Below are 14,842 nucleotides of genomic sequence, written 5' to 3'. Positions count from 1 at the left end.
ATCTAAATCCATGAAAATTAAAATGAACAAAGACCGTGCTCACACTGCCACCATAAGTGTGACTCCAACAAAGACACCTTGCCTACTACTCTTAGCTCAGGTGCTAAAATCTGGTTTTACAAAGCATGTGGTTGGGGTGGGTAGGAATTAAACCATATCAGATATTTCTGGCACCCTGCAGTAGGCATGAAGACAAGGTAGTGTGTAAGGATACAGTTACCAAACAATGTCAGGACGATGAAGTAAATGGAGGAGAACATCCCGGAGCGGACACCACCCTGTGACTCTATGCCATGGTACATCACTGCATTCCAGTCCTCCCCAGTCAGGATCTGCACAGAGAAATGTGAGAAAGAAGAAAATGACACAAAGGGAAGACAAAGAAGGTGCAACTTGGGGGAGCTGGGCAATGGGACACAATCCTGGGCTGGTGTCAGGCTGTGGAGTGGGACACCAGCCTTGTAGCCCTGGATAGTCACAGGTCATGCATAGCTTTCTCTTCTGCTGCCTCTTAGTTGGGTGCATGTGTCTCCAAACAGAAGACCCTCTAGCACAACCACTGCAAGGTTTGCACCACAATGGTCCTTCTTCCCAAGACCACAAGGATCCTCGGACAACCAGGCATCCATAAGTCTCCAGAAAACCCGAGCAGAAGTGATATCCAAATGTATGTGAGGACAGCAAAGCTATCTGGCATTCAATTACACTAAGCAGCATTCACAAACTTGTGTTCACATCATTCCCATGAATTCACGACTGTTCCTTCTGTCTGGAAACGAACATATAATGATTGCTGTTCATACAAACATTCATGGGAAGGGGATCAGTAAGAGCGTTTGTGTGACCTGCAGGAGACCAGGGCTTGCAGATACTGCAGATTGCAGACTGCACAGAAACCCAGCAGGACTTGGACTTAAAAAATCCAGCCAGAATGTTTTGAAAAAGAAATGAGATAATGAAAAAGTTTCATGGAACTGGTGCAGAGAGATAACTGGTCTAAACTCAGCACGCTGTGTGCAAAGCTGGGGATGCTCTCAGAGGCCCTGCTGAGATGCACTCTTTGACCTGCTGTCCTTCCCCCGTTTGCACCATTGCTCCTCAGCTGCAGGAATTACTCAAGCAATTAGGTAGCAGCCCTCAAGGAGCAGAGCACGTGGAGTTAATAAAAACCTTTCTGGTCTATAAAGTCTGTTTTATGGATGCTGAGGTTTGGCTGCACCCTGCTGCCTCAGCTCCTCACCTCCATCAGCCACTGGGGCTCCACTCCTTCACAGCACGTGCAGGTATTTAAGCAGCAGCCCTCCAGGAGCAGGGCATGTATGGTTAATAGAGGTGTTTCTTGTTTATAGAGTCTCTGTGTTTATGGATGCTGTAAACACTTGCAGCTCAATGACTGCTGCAATAGAGGCATGTTGCTATTTGTTATGCCTATATATGTGAATATATTTGTATATACACTGATCAGCACTCAGCTCACAAAGGCTCTAATTGAGAGATAGGAGGTAGGGGAAAATGTGTGATACTTCTCCAAGAGAATTGAGGGGCAGTGGGACTCAGTGGCACCCAATGATGGGCTCAGTCAGGTGGACAAAACAAGTCATAGGAGTCCCATCACAGAGGCTGTGACCAACCTTCCAGCCTCAGTGGTTCTTTAACTCCACATTCAATCTGAGCCTCTGAGGGAGGTCGTCCACCTCTGTCTCAAAGCCTCTGCAAAGGAGCGAGTTAATTTGGTGCCAGGGGTTTTGCTGGTTTCATTCTTAGCTCTGATGCTCTAATGCAGAAGCCATAAAATCACCACTGTTTTCCTCCATCGAACGTCCACTGCACTACAGGGACATTCATCTTGGGAACAGAAAGGAAATAGTTCAGCAAAGTATTTTCAAGAGAGAGCTGTGGTCCCAAACCAAAATAGCAATGAAATCTCCAGATACTCATATCCGGAGCCTGACGGGGGCTCTGTTCCGGCTCTGTGGCAATACCTTTCCATTTCTGTAAGCCCTTCCTTTGATGAGCACTAAAATACTATGCAAATATTAATCTACCATGATTTGCAATATCCTGCAAGGTAAGTACTGCAGAACCTCTTCCACATCTGGAGAGCAGCAATGCCCATATGAAGCTGCTTACAAAGAGGTCACGGGAGACATCTTCTTTAAGACTCGTTTTCTCTTTTAATCCCAAACTTGTCATCCACCCAATCCTTTTTGTTTCCCTCTCTCTCTCTCTCTCTTTTCTCCTTATTTTTGGGACGTAAAAAACGTAATCCAGGTCTTGCTGAGCTCTAGGGAAGCTTGGATAAGGGTCAACTTGAACTACACCTAGCAAGGAAGAGAGGTCCCCCATGGACCTGCTACCTGCACGTTGAGCAGGATGGTGCATCTCTACCTCTCCACTTCGGTACCTGAAATAAATGTTTTAAAATGGCATGCAGAGAACAGCTGCAAAATGAGGCTCTTAAATCTGCACATTCCGTCTCCCAGAGCTGCTACTTTCCCCTACCATCACACAAACTTGCCCAAGGCTGATGCCTCTTTATGTGCTCCCCCATCGATTGTAATTCTTATCCAGCATTATCTTATCTTGAGTTATTACAGTGCAAAATGCTACATTACTTCCTTACAGCCTGGAGCTAGCTCAGGCAGCTCTCCTCATTAAATTACAGCAACTGCAGGAAGAAGTGGGACAGGTCAACCCTCACGGGCTCTGATTTTCGGCCCAATGGTTTATGCAATGGGCCACAAGAAATGCTACCAATGCAGTGTGCAGCTGTGGGCAGGAGCCTTGAGAAGAGGAGAACATGGACACAACATCTTTGAGCACAGAAACATCTACTTTATCAAGATGTTTTTTTTTTACCTAACATGGAATGTTCCGTTCTAGTATCCCTTAATTCTGGAGTATTGATCTTTAATGATGCTTTGATTGGTCAGTGAGGCCAAAACACCTAAGAAGGAAGGAATTCACCTTTCCTATGTTTGTTAGAGACCTCTCTGCTCACCAGAAGCAGGAAGAGATGCCCAAGAGTTTCTTTTCTGACCCAAAACAAGGGATGGCTTTACCTGGAACACTGTGAGGATGGCAGCTGGAAAAGTATCGAAATTCGTGGTTGGCGTTTCATCTCTAAAATTGAACCTAGAGAAGAGTCAGAAATAAAAACAACAGCAATAAGGGGACAAGCAAATCTCCTGCAGTCCTGTAGTATGTTGTAACATGAGCCAGAGACCAACATTGGTTCCAACTGGACATAACATCCCAATGACTGCGGCAGGGAATGTGATGTCTATGGGAAGATGGCTAACAGAGCCATCAGCAGAAACTAAATATGGATCCTGGTGAAAAAACGATGCTTCAAAATTAATTACATCCTAAATTCAAATGAACCATCAAAAGATAAAACCACTCTGGAAAAGAAGCCATTCCAAGAAGCCTTAGTCCATAGGTGTTAAGTCAAAACTGAAATCATCTTCCACTTCTCAGCACAAAGGTTGGTGCAGGAACCACTGATGTCAGACTTTCCTGCCCTGCTGCCCTTCTCCTTTTGTGTACTCCATGCGATTGAAAGGATAATGATTAATTAGACTTACTGCCCTCCAAAGAGCTGCATCCCCAGCAGAGCAAACACCACAATGAAGAGGAACAGCAGAAAGAGCAAACTGATGATGGACTTCATGGAGTTCAGCAAGGAGACCACGAGGTTCCTCAGGGAGTTCCAATATCTGTGTTGGAGATAAGAGCACAGAAACCATTAGTGGTAAAAGAACTTTCAATTTAGAAATTAATTAGATCCATTCTTTTATTAAAAATAATTCTAAAAAATGGACTGTTGGCATCTTTAATCTCCCCCTGCCTATGATTGAAAAAATACATCTCAAAATCTCTCATAGCATCACAAGGGCTGAGACAATCACCCCAGTGCATGTGTACCAGTGCAGCTGACTGCAGGGAAAGTGCTCGGTTCCATTTCTCAGCAGCCCCTTTCCTGGTGCAAATCTCACCCTTTTTTTGCATATACCCCCACGTGTTTCTTTTATCTAACAGCACAAACATCAGGGGTGTGAAACACAGGGAATTAAAAGCCCTAACAGCAATTCTCCAAATCAAGGTGGACTATCATCTTCATGTAAATGCAGGAGCAAGAAGCTTCAGCCTGTGGTGGAGGGGGGTTGGAATTTGATGAACCCTGGGGTCCTCCTTCCAACCCAAGCCATTCTGTGACTCTATGATTCTATATGGAAAACGGGAGGTGGGGGGAAAGGCAACTGCTTGGGATCAGGATGTTTCCACCAAGGGAAATCTCCTTAACAGGACCAAGGGAATTTCTGTATCAGTGGGGTGAAAATCTGACTCGCTGTCCTGAGAGTGGGAGATCACTCAGCCCGTTTCGTGACTGCTTTGTTAAGTTAAACCTCAGGCTTCAGCTCTTCATTATACCAGCTCAAATCCTGACTAGTCACAATGAGTAAAAGGATTGTTTTACCTTGCAAAAATGTCCACGTTGTTAAAAAAGCACAACATGCAAACAGACACATTCCACCTCTGTAGCTCTGCTGACAATTAATTGCTAAAAATTTGCTACAAAATGTGTCATTTTCAATAAGTAAGATTAGAGCGGAGGTAGACTAAGTGACATTTTTAGGGTAAGATCCCACTTCTTTTACTGGTCATTTACAGAACTTCATGTTCCCAACTCCCACAGCACCTCCAGTTGCACACTATCATGGAGGAATTCTGAGTCTGCGTGATGATTAGCAGATATAAACTGGCAAATCCTCCAGCTAACAAAAACCATGCATGGAAATAGCCAGGAAACACCTGCTTAATTCAACCTGTGCATTTGGTGTCAATGAAGGTAATGGCACAGGGGAAAAACAACAGTGGCAGCACCCAAAGTTTTCCTCCCATCCCACAGCACTGCTTTAAAAACATGTAGAAATTGCTCTTGGTGGATTTGCAAGTTGCACAGCAGCTGCTGCTAACACCCAAACATATTAACACAACACCAGAGCACGAAGACAATAGAGAAGCTGAAGCAACTCAACTCCAGTCAACATTCACATTTACAGGCTCCAGAGAGAAACCTCAGACATCCCCAGGCCAGACAGAGCACAGACAGCAGCAATGCACTTGTATTTGTGTCAGCACTGTGGTTTGAGCATCAGGATTTATTACCCAGCAGTAGCCAGAGCTCAGCTCAGTAGATCTAAGTACTTAAATACTACCAGCAGCAGATAAGGGCAGCAGGCACTTATTGAGATTCTTGTTTTAAGCAAGTTTAACAAGTAATGAAGAAAAGCTGGATGCAGCTGCCCCAAGCAGAATGGTTTTGAACTACGAGAGGGGAGATCATAGAATCATTAAGGTTGGAAAAGACCACTCAGATCCCCACCATGCCCACTGAGATTTCCCTGTTCATTGCAGGGATTGGACTAGATGACCCTTATGGCTCCCTTCCAACTCAAACCATTCTGTGATACCATAAGAATGGCTGAAAAGAATCAGACCAACCTGCACAGAAGGATGCAGAACAAGCTGTTGAAAGCCCTCAAAGGTACAACTCCCTAGGAACAGTCCAACTTCTGACTGCCAGAAACTCAGGCTGCCCAGCCAAGGGAAGGACAATTCTGTACCTGGAGTTCTCTTCCTTCCCTTACCCATGGGGTGGCTTTGTATGGTGCTTAAGGTGAGTGAAGCAGGAGCTGGACTTACTTGGTGACTTTGAAAATCCTCAGCAGCCGCAGAGCTCTGAGCACGCTGATGCCAAACGAGGTACCAGGTTTCACCGCAGCCCAGATGACTTCAAAGATGCTTCCCACAATGACCTGGAAGAAGAGTTCATTTTACAGGAGGGAAAACTTCTGCTTAGTTCCTTGGGGTGCTGCCAGAGAGGCTGGGGGCTAAAGAAGAGTCAGAACTCGCTGCTTTCTTCTCTAGCAAGTGAATTATTTCAAAATAGCCTTTATTAGGAGACACAAGACTTTTTTCACTACTGTAAAGTATAATGTATTTAGCTGTAAGCACCACCTGTACAGCTACTTCATTTACCCACCCTGCATGGTCCAGGCAGCCCTAGAGGTGTGGGGACATCACCCCAACCCATTAGAAAAGCACTACAGCTACATCCCAGAGCTGCAGAACAGCCAGGTGTCAGCTCCTCACTGAATGCCCAGCCACTTCTGGCCACTGAGTCTTTGGGAGAGTGATTAAGGTAATAGCTATGAAGAGATCCTAAAGAGTCTCTCATGAGCACATCCATCATCTGCCTCAGGTTATGCAAAATAAACTGTCCTCAGTTGAGGGGGTTGGTTTTGTTTCTAATTTTCGTTCATTTATCTGAAGGTTCACAGAGCATTAACCTGAAGGGATAAATATTTTTTTCCCCTGAAATCCCCTATTACAAAAAGGACAAAATAATAACGGGCTACGCACAATCAGGAAAGGGCAATTATATCAACCACGGGTTACTGCACGGTTAATAAGAGAGGATGGGCATTTCTCCGCTGACAGCTCTCATTAGCTGTATTAAGCTGCCATTCCAGAGCTCACACAGACCGTGGTCCCATGGCATGAAGCACACCATAAACACACTATGAGCAGCCCCAGGGAGCAGCTCATGGCTGCAGCAGAGCAGTGCTGGGGACCTGCACAGTGCTGTGGCACTCAGCAGCTCACAAACCATTTCAACAAGCAGAACCCTGCCTGTCTTTAGAGAAACACAGCAGGACCTGCAAGAAACACTGTACCCCCAGCTTCAAGCAAACACAGCAGGAAAAGGGGAACAAACAGCAGTTGCTCAGCCAGTAGCTCCCATTACAAAAGGAAGGAATTAAGATTCCTCTCCCACAGTCTGTCCCTCTTGGGAATCCCTCGTGAATCAGCAAAAGCCTTTCCTCAGGCACTCCACACATTACATTGATCATTAATTTCCCTGCCATCTCAGCAGGGCCTCTTGGGGGCGGTTGCACATGAGACCCCGCTGGACCATTTCTCCCAAGACTGATGTTGCTCTGTTTTGTTGTTCCCTCTCTTTGCTTTTGAACTGTTCTATCAGGATGGTTTGTCAGACTAAACTGGTTTCAGATGTCCCAGTGTGGGTGCAGGAGCCGAATTAGTTCTGGGGGGTGGAAGGTGGGTGAGGAGAAAAATACAGACAGAAGTAGGATCCCAGAGGGTTTTCTAAAGGATGGAGAATTAGGAACATATCAACAGCTTTACCTCCTGGGAAACCCTCTGCAAAGCTCAGTGCCAGTGCTGCACTCACTATAGCATGGCAGGAAGCAGAGATGCCTGATGGATTTATCACATATTGATGTCAAGCTCCTGTATCACCTGATCTTGACTGGCAGGTACAAGATCATCTTGGCACAAGGAGCATTCTGAATGCAAAGATCCACACCAGCTATCTTACATTAACCCGGTTATTTATGCACTGGTTTTGTTCCATGGTTGGCTGTGCACTACTGGACCATACAGCTAGAAAGGTCTGCACAGAACATTTCATGGCCCTGATCCACTGTCAGCTGCTACAGACACATGGGGAGAAAGTCCCACATGGAGGGATTGGGTGCAGCCAAACCAACCTCAGCCTCTTGGACACAGATGGCTCTTGGGTTTGATCTCAAGGTCTGTTCAGCTCTGAGCTTTCATAGTGATGCTGCCAAAAAGGAACCATGTAGAGTCTGCACATCAACATTAAATGGATCTGAGTTACAGCTTTCCTGTATTCAGGCTTTGGGGTGCTTGTGTCTGAAAAGCACTGCCTCTGTATTGTGAGGTAACGGGCATGGAAAGGATGATAGGGAGATGAGCAATAAGATGTGTAGTTTTTTGGTGGTTTTTTTTTTTACATCTTTCAATCACCTCATTTGAATGGGAGAGAGACTCTGCCATTAATCAGAGCACTTACTGGTGCTGATGCTGCGAACAGCCTGTAACTCACTGAGGAAATGAAACCCTCGACTGTCACATTTCTTCAAGAGGAATGATAACCAGGGGAGCCTTAATGTGTTTCCCTGCAGCTAATTTATATGACAACCACTCCCTGGAAAAGACACCCTGTCGGCATCACTTCCCATCCTCACTCTGAAATCCCCAGCCCTATTCAATCAGGGGGACCGTGCAGCTGAAACCTACTCACCCCAAAGTCAAAGCAGTTGAACGAGGAATGAAAGTAATTTCTTGGCCCCAGTCCATACATCTTCAAAGACATCTCAGTTAGGAACAGACCCAGAAAAACAAACTCGGCGAAATCTAGGAACCAGAGAAGAGATGACATTAATCCACGAGGCCCCAATGGGCAGATCTCTTCATGAGGGGAACACAACAGTTGTTTTTCACAGTGTAGACTCCCTCCTGCCAGAAGAAAGTCTCTTTGCAAAGGCAAACACAACCCTGAGGAGAGTTTCACGTGGTTATGTCTATGTGCATATGAGCTGCGTTCACACTTGAAGAGCTGGGAGGTCAGCGTTGCACGTGTGTTGTGGGAGGGTCCATAACAGCATTAAATAATACCCTCAATCCCTCTGTAAAAGAATTTCAAGAGGAAAGTTCTGGATCTAAGATTCCCAAAGGTCTGATTTAATTGCACAGGTTACCTTTTGTAAATGCATGCTGGGGACGTCCACGCCAACGTGAGACGGGCAATTTTGGAAGTGGGGTGTGAGCTTTTATAGCGTTCTCTCATGATAAAAATACCTCCTTACCCAACAGAGCTGCTGCCTCTTTGAGCTCAGGCGGCTCAGAGGTGTTGGGTCTGCTGTTAGCTTTGATTCCCAGTACGCCTGCACAACCACAGTTCTGGAAGAGCAAGTTCAGTTTCCTCCTGCCTCGCATATCACAGGCAAAAGGCTGCCATGATTTGGGTGGGAAAATGTATCACGTCTGATGAAACAAAGGGCAGGAAGAACGTAGTCGGAGTTTTCTATTTCCATTGCAGGTTGTTAGGACTTACATTTTAAATCAAAGTCATGAAATATCACGGGCATGATGTTAACTGAAATCCACCAGCTAGATGAGAGCGGTTTTATTGATGCTTCAGCAGTGAGCCACAAGGGCACCTCAGCCAACATTTACACTAAGGGAGGGCACATCATGAGGGTATTAACTACACCATGTCATGGCCTCCTTGGAACTAGGAGCAATAGCCTTAAAGGAGACTACCAAGGGCAAAGCATTCAGATTTGAGGAATGAGAAGGCAAAGTGTGAGCTGTGCAGACTTCTCAGCTCTTTTCCTACCAACAGGTTGGCTCCACTGGTTGGATCTCCATGCTCTCAGAGCATCCAGATGGCACGGAGATGAAGGAACAACACTTCTGCCTTCCTTAATGCATAGAACCTGCTAGGAGAAACAGCTGCTACAACATGCCTCTGGTTCTTCTCTTCTTCCCAGCAGATCAGAGAGCAAAGAGGCATTTACACAAGGGATCCCAGTGGCAATCATCCAGTTACGCTGGCAATACATCTCACAGTCCAAGTGCCGAGGGTAAGGAAGGGACCAGATTAGCTAAATCTCAAGCATGACATGAGACACCAACAGTATAAGAATACAGAATTGAAACAGAAACAAAACAACACTTACAACGGTAACAGATTTTCTTGAACACAATTAAAAAGACTGCAAATAGCAAAAATGTTTAAATTCTTAACTATTAATATCTGGCTGTCTAAATTAGATGCTTAGACTGTAGCTTCCAAGCCAGACTCTAAACTTCCACCCTGCACTTCCATTCTGCATCCTGCAGCCTTTGGAAATGGTAATAAACAGGTGGCAAAACTGCCTTAGCAAAGCAGATGCATCTTCCCTGTAGAGGAAGAATTGATGCTGCTCCTGTCACCTATTCTGCTCATTAGCCCAGAGGGAAATCTTGCAGCAGTGTTTATGCTGTTTATGGAGTTGCTCCCTTGCTGAAAAGTCAGCTCTTGTGCCTTAGGTTTCATGCTCAGCAGAGCTCAGCATGGTGTTTATTTGAATGACTTCAATGTAAAGTCCCCCTGTCGTGAAGACTGACGTCAAACCCTTGAGTTGAAATTGGTGGCCTTGCTGGCAGACCAAACTTAGAACCTTTGCAAGAGATTGTAGAGCAGGCCCACAGAAAGCACTGCACAGCCTTCAAATGCTTTTAGTATCTCCCCTTCATAGGGAGTTTCTCATCCTATTTACCCACCAAACCCAATCAGCTTTCAGGCAGGCCCAGTATTCTTTCACAAACTAATGAAAATACAAGGTAGAATTCTGATTGCAGTTTTCACCATCAGATTTCAGTGCACTTTGCCCAAATAATAGCAACCATTTTATAAGAAGAGAAAGGAGGAAGGAAACAAGGATTAATGTTCAATCACCCATCCACTGAAGCATGAACGAAAATTCAGGTATTACCCAGTGTGATGTTGCATCACCGGACTGACACATCCTGAGCACACACACATGCAAGACCAGATTATTATGGGAGAAAATCAGCCAGCAAATGGCCAAAGTAAAGAGATTCAGACAATATTTGATATAAAAACGTAGGAAACTTGAAATATCCAAGAAATAACCATTGGGAGAAGAATCCATCTCAAGTCAACCCAAGCCATTGACTTCCATCTGGAGCAGAGCTCAAAACAGGCAGAATAGCCGTATTTCATCACACACCACAGCAACGGGAGGACAGGGGTAGAGGAAAACATGAACATGCTGAGTTCTGTGGACACAAAGAGTTCACTCAGAGTGAATCAGCTTCTCCAGCTGACAGATCAGATACGTGATTCCTTTTGATGCGGCCCTGCCCATTTAATTGGAAATGCAATTTTGTTGTTTGGACCGCGGGGTGTTCAGACCCCTCAAGTAATTTAATCTGCCTTAAACAGAAGCATTTTGTAATGTGATTTTAGTTAAAAAGTTTGATATTAAGATTCTTATTTAATTAAAAATTTGTACCATTGGAAAAGGCCGTGCTGGTATTTTTTTGCCCCAAACTTTTGAATTAGATATTTAGTGGCTCTTTTTTGTCAATCACCAATGGATTAATTCCATTGCTGCCCTGGATCAATCCAAGTCTGGTGTCATTAAGAGCAGGTGTCAAGCCTGCCACTTTTGTTTCCCTTTCTCTTTCTCCTTGTACATTAAACCAACCAGGAGGAGAACCTCAGTGAATTACAACTTCTCCCTCTGACAAGGCAGACGTGAAATGTTCAGCAGACATAAATAAATATGCTCGTTTCAGAAAGCCTTTTCTTTGCAACCACACATGCTGCATATTTATATCCAGAGGGAGCTGGCTATCTACTTCAAAGGCAAACACAATATCATCAACAGGCATAATTGCATCAAACAAGGGGTTCAACACAACACAGCACACTGAGAAGCTGTTCTCAAGCCGCAATGTCTAAAACACTTCTTTCAAACATTTTGCTGTTCGGAATGGAGGCTTTATGGAACTCATTTTTAGACAAATTGAGAAGCAAGCTGAAGATCCCCACAGCATTAGCCAGAGAAATCCAGAGAGAGTTGCTTCATGGAGGGCAGCCATAGGCAAAGAGAAGTCTCATAGGTGAGAAGGCTCCCTCCTCCTAAGGGAAAACTGACTGATTTAAACCAAAATCCTCCTCACCGCTGTTCCTAAAACCTGGCCTGGGGATGTCAGGGAGCTCCAGGTCCCTCAGCCCCTGGAGGTGCCCAAGGTCAGGCTGGATGGGGCCCTGGGCAGCTAGGGGCCAACCAGCCCATTGCAGGGGTCAGGGCTGGATGATCTTTAAGGTTACTTCCAACCCAACCATTCCTTGATTCTGTGATTTGCTCTGTGTGCCCACATCACAGATTGGATGCATCTATTCTGCAACTAAACCTCAAGCGATGCTTAAGGAAAACTTCCAGTTTAATTTGGAGATAACCACGAGGGCATGAAGCACGTCCTGTTATTCACCATACCTCAAGAATACCAGAAATTTCTTATCAGGTTGAATAACCACCTCTTTTAATAAGACTAAATAAATTTCAAGCCCCTTTGTAAAGCTCCTACTGTTCCCTTTTCAAAGCAGTCGCAGCAACATGGAATATCAAGCGGAGAAAGCTAATCAGAACAACTCGACAGCAGAAAAGTTAAAAGAAAAGACCACAGGAAAAAGAAATCAATGCATACCTGCAAGGTTTTAACCCACCATTCTTTAAGTAAAATTAATTTGTAATGTAATTAAATGTTCCCCCAGAGGGACAGGTATAATTGAATTAGAGGTTCTTGGTAGAGTTGCAGGGTTTAACAGATCTTCTCAGACTTCACTGCACTCCTTTCCTTCTGTCACAGTTCACACAGCTCCTCACTGGCCCATTTCTGAGCACCTTCCATAGAACGACTTCATTAGCATTGGCTGCTTCAATCACTCTGCATCCCATCAGCCAAGCCCTGCTCCTCTGCAGTGAAACTCCCTCAGCGTGGATTAACTCTAAAGCAACTCCTAAACTCTGTCACTTATACAGTTAAAGGATTTGGCCAAGTACTGTTGGTCAGGAGTCTAATTAATGGCTGCTGTACCAAATACAATTCCCACCTGGAGGGAATTTCATTATAAACAACACGAGCAACCCTAGCAGCTCCCAGATGAACATTAAGCAGAACTTGCTGGCTCACAACTTTCTTAATGTCCTCTTAGAAATGTTACTGCATAATGTTTTCCCAAAAGAGAGCCTGGAAATCTGTATTCTTCCTTTTTAAGCCGAAAGACTTAAAGTGTTACTTTTTCCCAGATATTTAGCCCTAATTCCAAAGGAAATCCTAAGCTTCACACTGCTAATTACTCTGCCAATCTAGCTTTCCAATGTTAAATTTGGGAAATGAATAAGCAAGACTGATTTCTCTGTGTGGTCTCTGTCTTTTCAGCCTAAATCTTGCAAGAGAAACAGTTGAAAGGAGCTTCTGTCCTCCTTACACATTTCATTATAGCTTCAGTTACCTGTCAGTCTTAAATATTTCAGCAAACATTAACAGGGTGGTTTTTGAAGTCAGAGCAGCTGGCAGTCCTGACCCCTTAGATCTATGAAAGAGAAACTTCAGAAGTTTGCTCCTTTATAATAATGTAAGACCCGAAGATCTGGATCTAGAAATATTTGAATATGTAATTTATATAGAAATCAATGAAAATTAGGTAGATAAGTAACTTTAATGATCTAAACCACACTTATTAACTCAGACTGTTGGAAACATTTTTTTTTCCCCTCTCCTTTTTTCTCACTTCAGAAGTTTTACTCATATTCTCAACTTGCTCCATCTGAATAAAGATGCGTTTCCAGCTGTTTGATAGACTCAGAGGTGGCTGATGTTATAGCTCTGCCTTCCAGAAACAAACCTTCCATCTCCTGCCTTCCAAAGGCAAAGCTCGTGGAGTCCCACTCTCGGTGTTATCCTATTCTGACCCAATACATTCAGATTAACGCATGGTTAGACCTGGAGTTTCAGGTACAGTTTAAGATCACATTCCCACACCATCTCAAACCACAAGATGAGAATACTGATGTAGGCTTTTTCTGAAAGACTCAACGAAAACATGACTCAATGAAATATGACTCAACAAACCTACTAGAGCAATTCATTAACGCGTTTACCACCCTACTCCAGGGAGACCTAGGAAGCCACAAACAGACCTCATGAGGATGCGACACCAGCGCTGCGAGCAGCCAAAACACAAGACCCAGAGATAAAATGTACAAGAGAAGCCCCTGGTACTCACACAGTGCGGTGGTGAGTTTCTCTGGCTGATCATAGTGCACCATTGCGACGCAGAGCGTGTTGAGGGCAACCACGCAGAGCACGATCCAGTAGAAGCTCTGGGCTTTCACCATGCGCCGGATGAAGAAGCGAAACATTTTCTCTTTCCTCCTGAAGTAGGATGAGCTCTCATTCTTCCCACTCTTCAAACTGGCACGGGCAAAAGGAGACCCTGGGCAGCGGGGCACAGAAAGAAGAGTCACCACAGCACATCCAGGCAGAAGAAAGGCCAGAGGATGCCCACGGGCACACAGACCCACTCCCAAGCACCAGGCTGAGCACAAAGCTGGGCACACTGAGAATGGGCTGAGCACAGGCATCTCGCTTGCAATGACTCTGCGAGGAATGAAGGCTGAGATTTTAGAGCTTCATGGCTTAATACTTAGTTCCTCCATCAGTAGGAACTGGGCTTCCAACTCCCTGAAGCTATCCTGAACACTCAGCTGAACTGATAACCTTTAGGATCCCAACTGACTGCAGCAACAAGGTGTTGGGTACGGTGGTGTTTGTGCATGGAGCACATCCCCTTGGAGCTTTGAGATGCCAACAGGTCCCTACATCCCTGCCCAGAGAATCAGGCACAGCCAAACCCTTATTACCAAACTAAGTCTCCTTATTTTATTCTGACTTCATGTCTCTCTGCAGCAGAGGGCTCAATCTGCTTCCATGCATCATGTTTTGGGCACAACTTCTCATTTGTATCCATTCTGCTTTTATCAACTACATTTTAAGCCTGCACTGAAACCTTGGAAGAGAATCAAATGTTTTAATAATAGGAGGAATCAGTTCCTAATGAAAGCTCTCCCTCAGAGGTACAAGCTCTGTTGAAAGGAGTGATGGAGAAGCAATCTCTGGTCAGTGCTGAGCACATGCATCCATGGGAGTTCTTCTTCAACAGCTACAAGTGCTGCTGCAAGCAGGGGAACTGGTGATGGCCACAGGCTGCCTGCTACCTGCTTCACACTGTGCTCACACTCCTCTGATTGCAACACTTGCCTCTAGGCAGCTCAAGGTAAAGCAGTGTACTACTGGCCTTTGCTATCATCAGCTGTTGCCTCCCAGTGGGTAGGACTGGCCAGGACACACACACTGCCCTGCTTGG

General features: G+C 45.0%; 1 protein-coding gene across 1 annotated transcript in view; it reads right to left on the bottom strand.

The window, feature by feature from the left end:
• Positions 1–14,842, bottom strand: part of CACNA1B (calcium voltage-gated channel subunit alpha1 B) — a 196,258-nt gene that overhangs the window by 71,075 nt on the left and 110,341 nt on the right. The window contains exons 11-16 of the mRNA XM_015878810.2: positions 13,703–13,912; positions 8,138–8,250; positions 5,710–5,822; positions 3,588–3,719; positions 3,063–3,135; positions 215–332 (exon numbers count right to left, since the gene is read on the bottom strand). Coding sequence (XP_015734296.1) covers positions 215–332; positions 3,063–3,135; positions 3,588–3,719; positions 5,710–5,822; positions 8,138–8,250; positions 13,703–13,912 — 759 coding nt within the window. The remainder of the gene's footprint in view (positions 1–214; positions 333–3,062; positions 3,136–3,587; positions 3,720–5,709; positions 5,823–8,137; positions 8,251–13,702; positions 13,913–14,842) is intronic.

Source organism: Coturnix japonica, chromosome 17 (genome assembly GCF_001577835.2).
Source record: "Coturnix japonica isolate 7356 chromosome 17, Coturnix japonica 2.1, whole genome shotgun sequence".
In the NCBI taxonomy this organism is placed as follows: Eukaryota; Metazoa; Chordata; class Aves; order Galliformes; family Phasianidae; genus Coturnix; species Coturnix japonica.
Note: the sequence above shows the minus strand (reverse complement) of the source record. Positions and strands in the feature narration are given on the sequence as shown.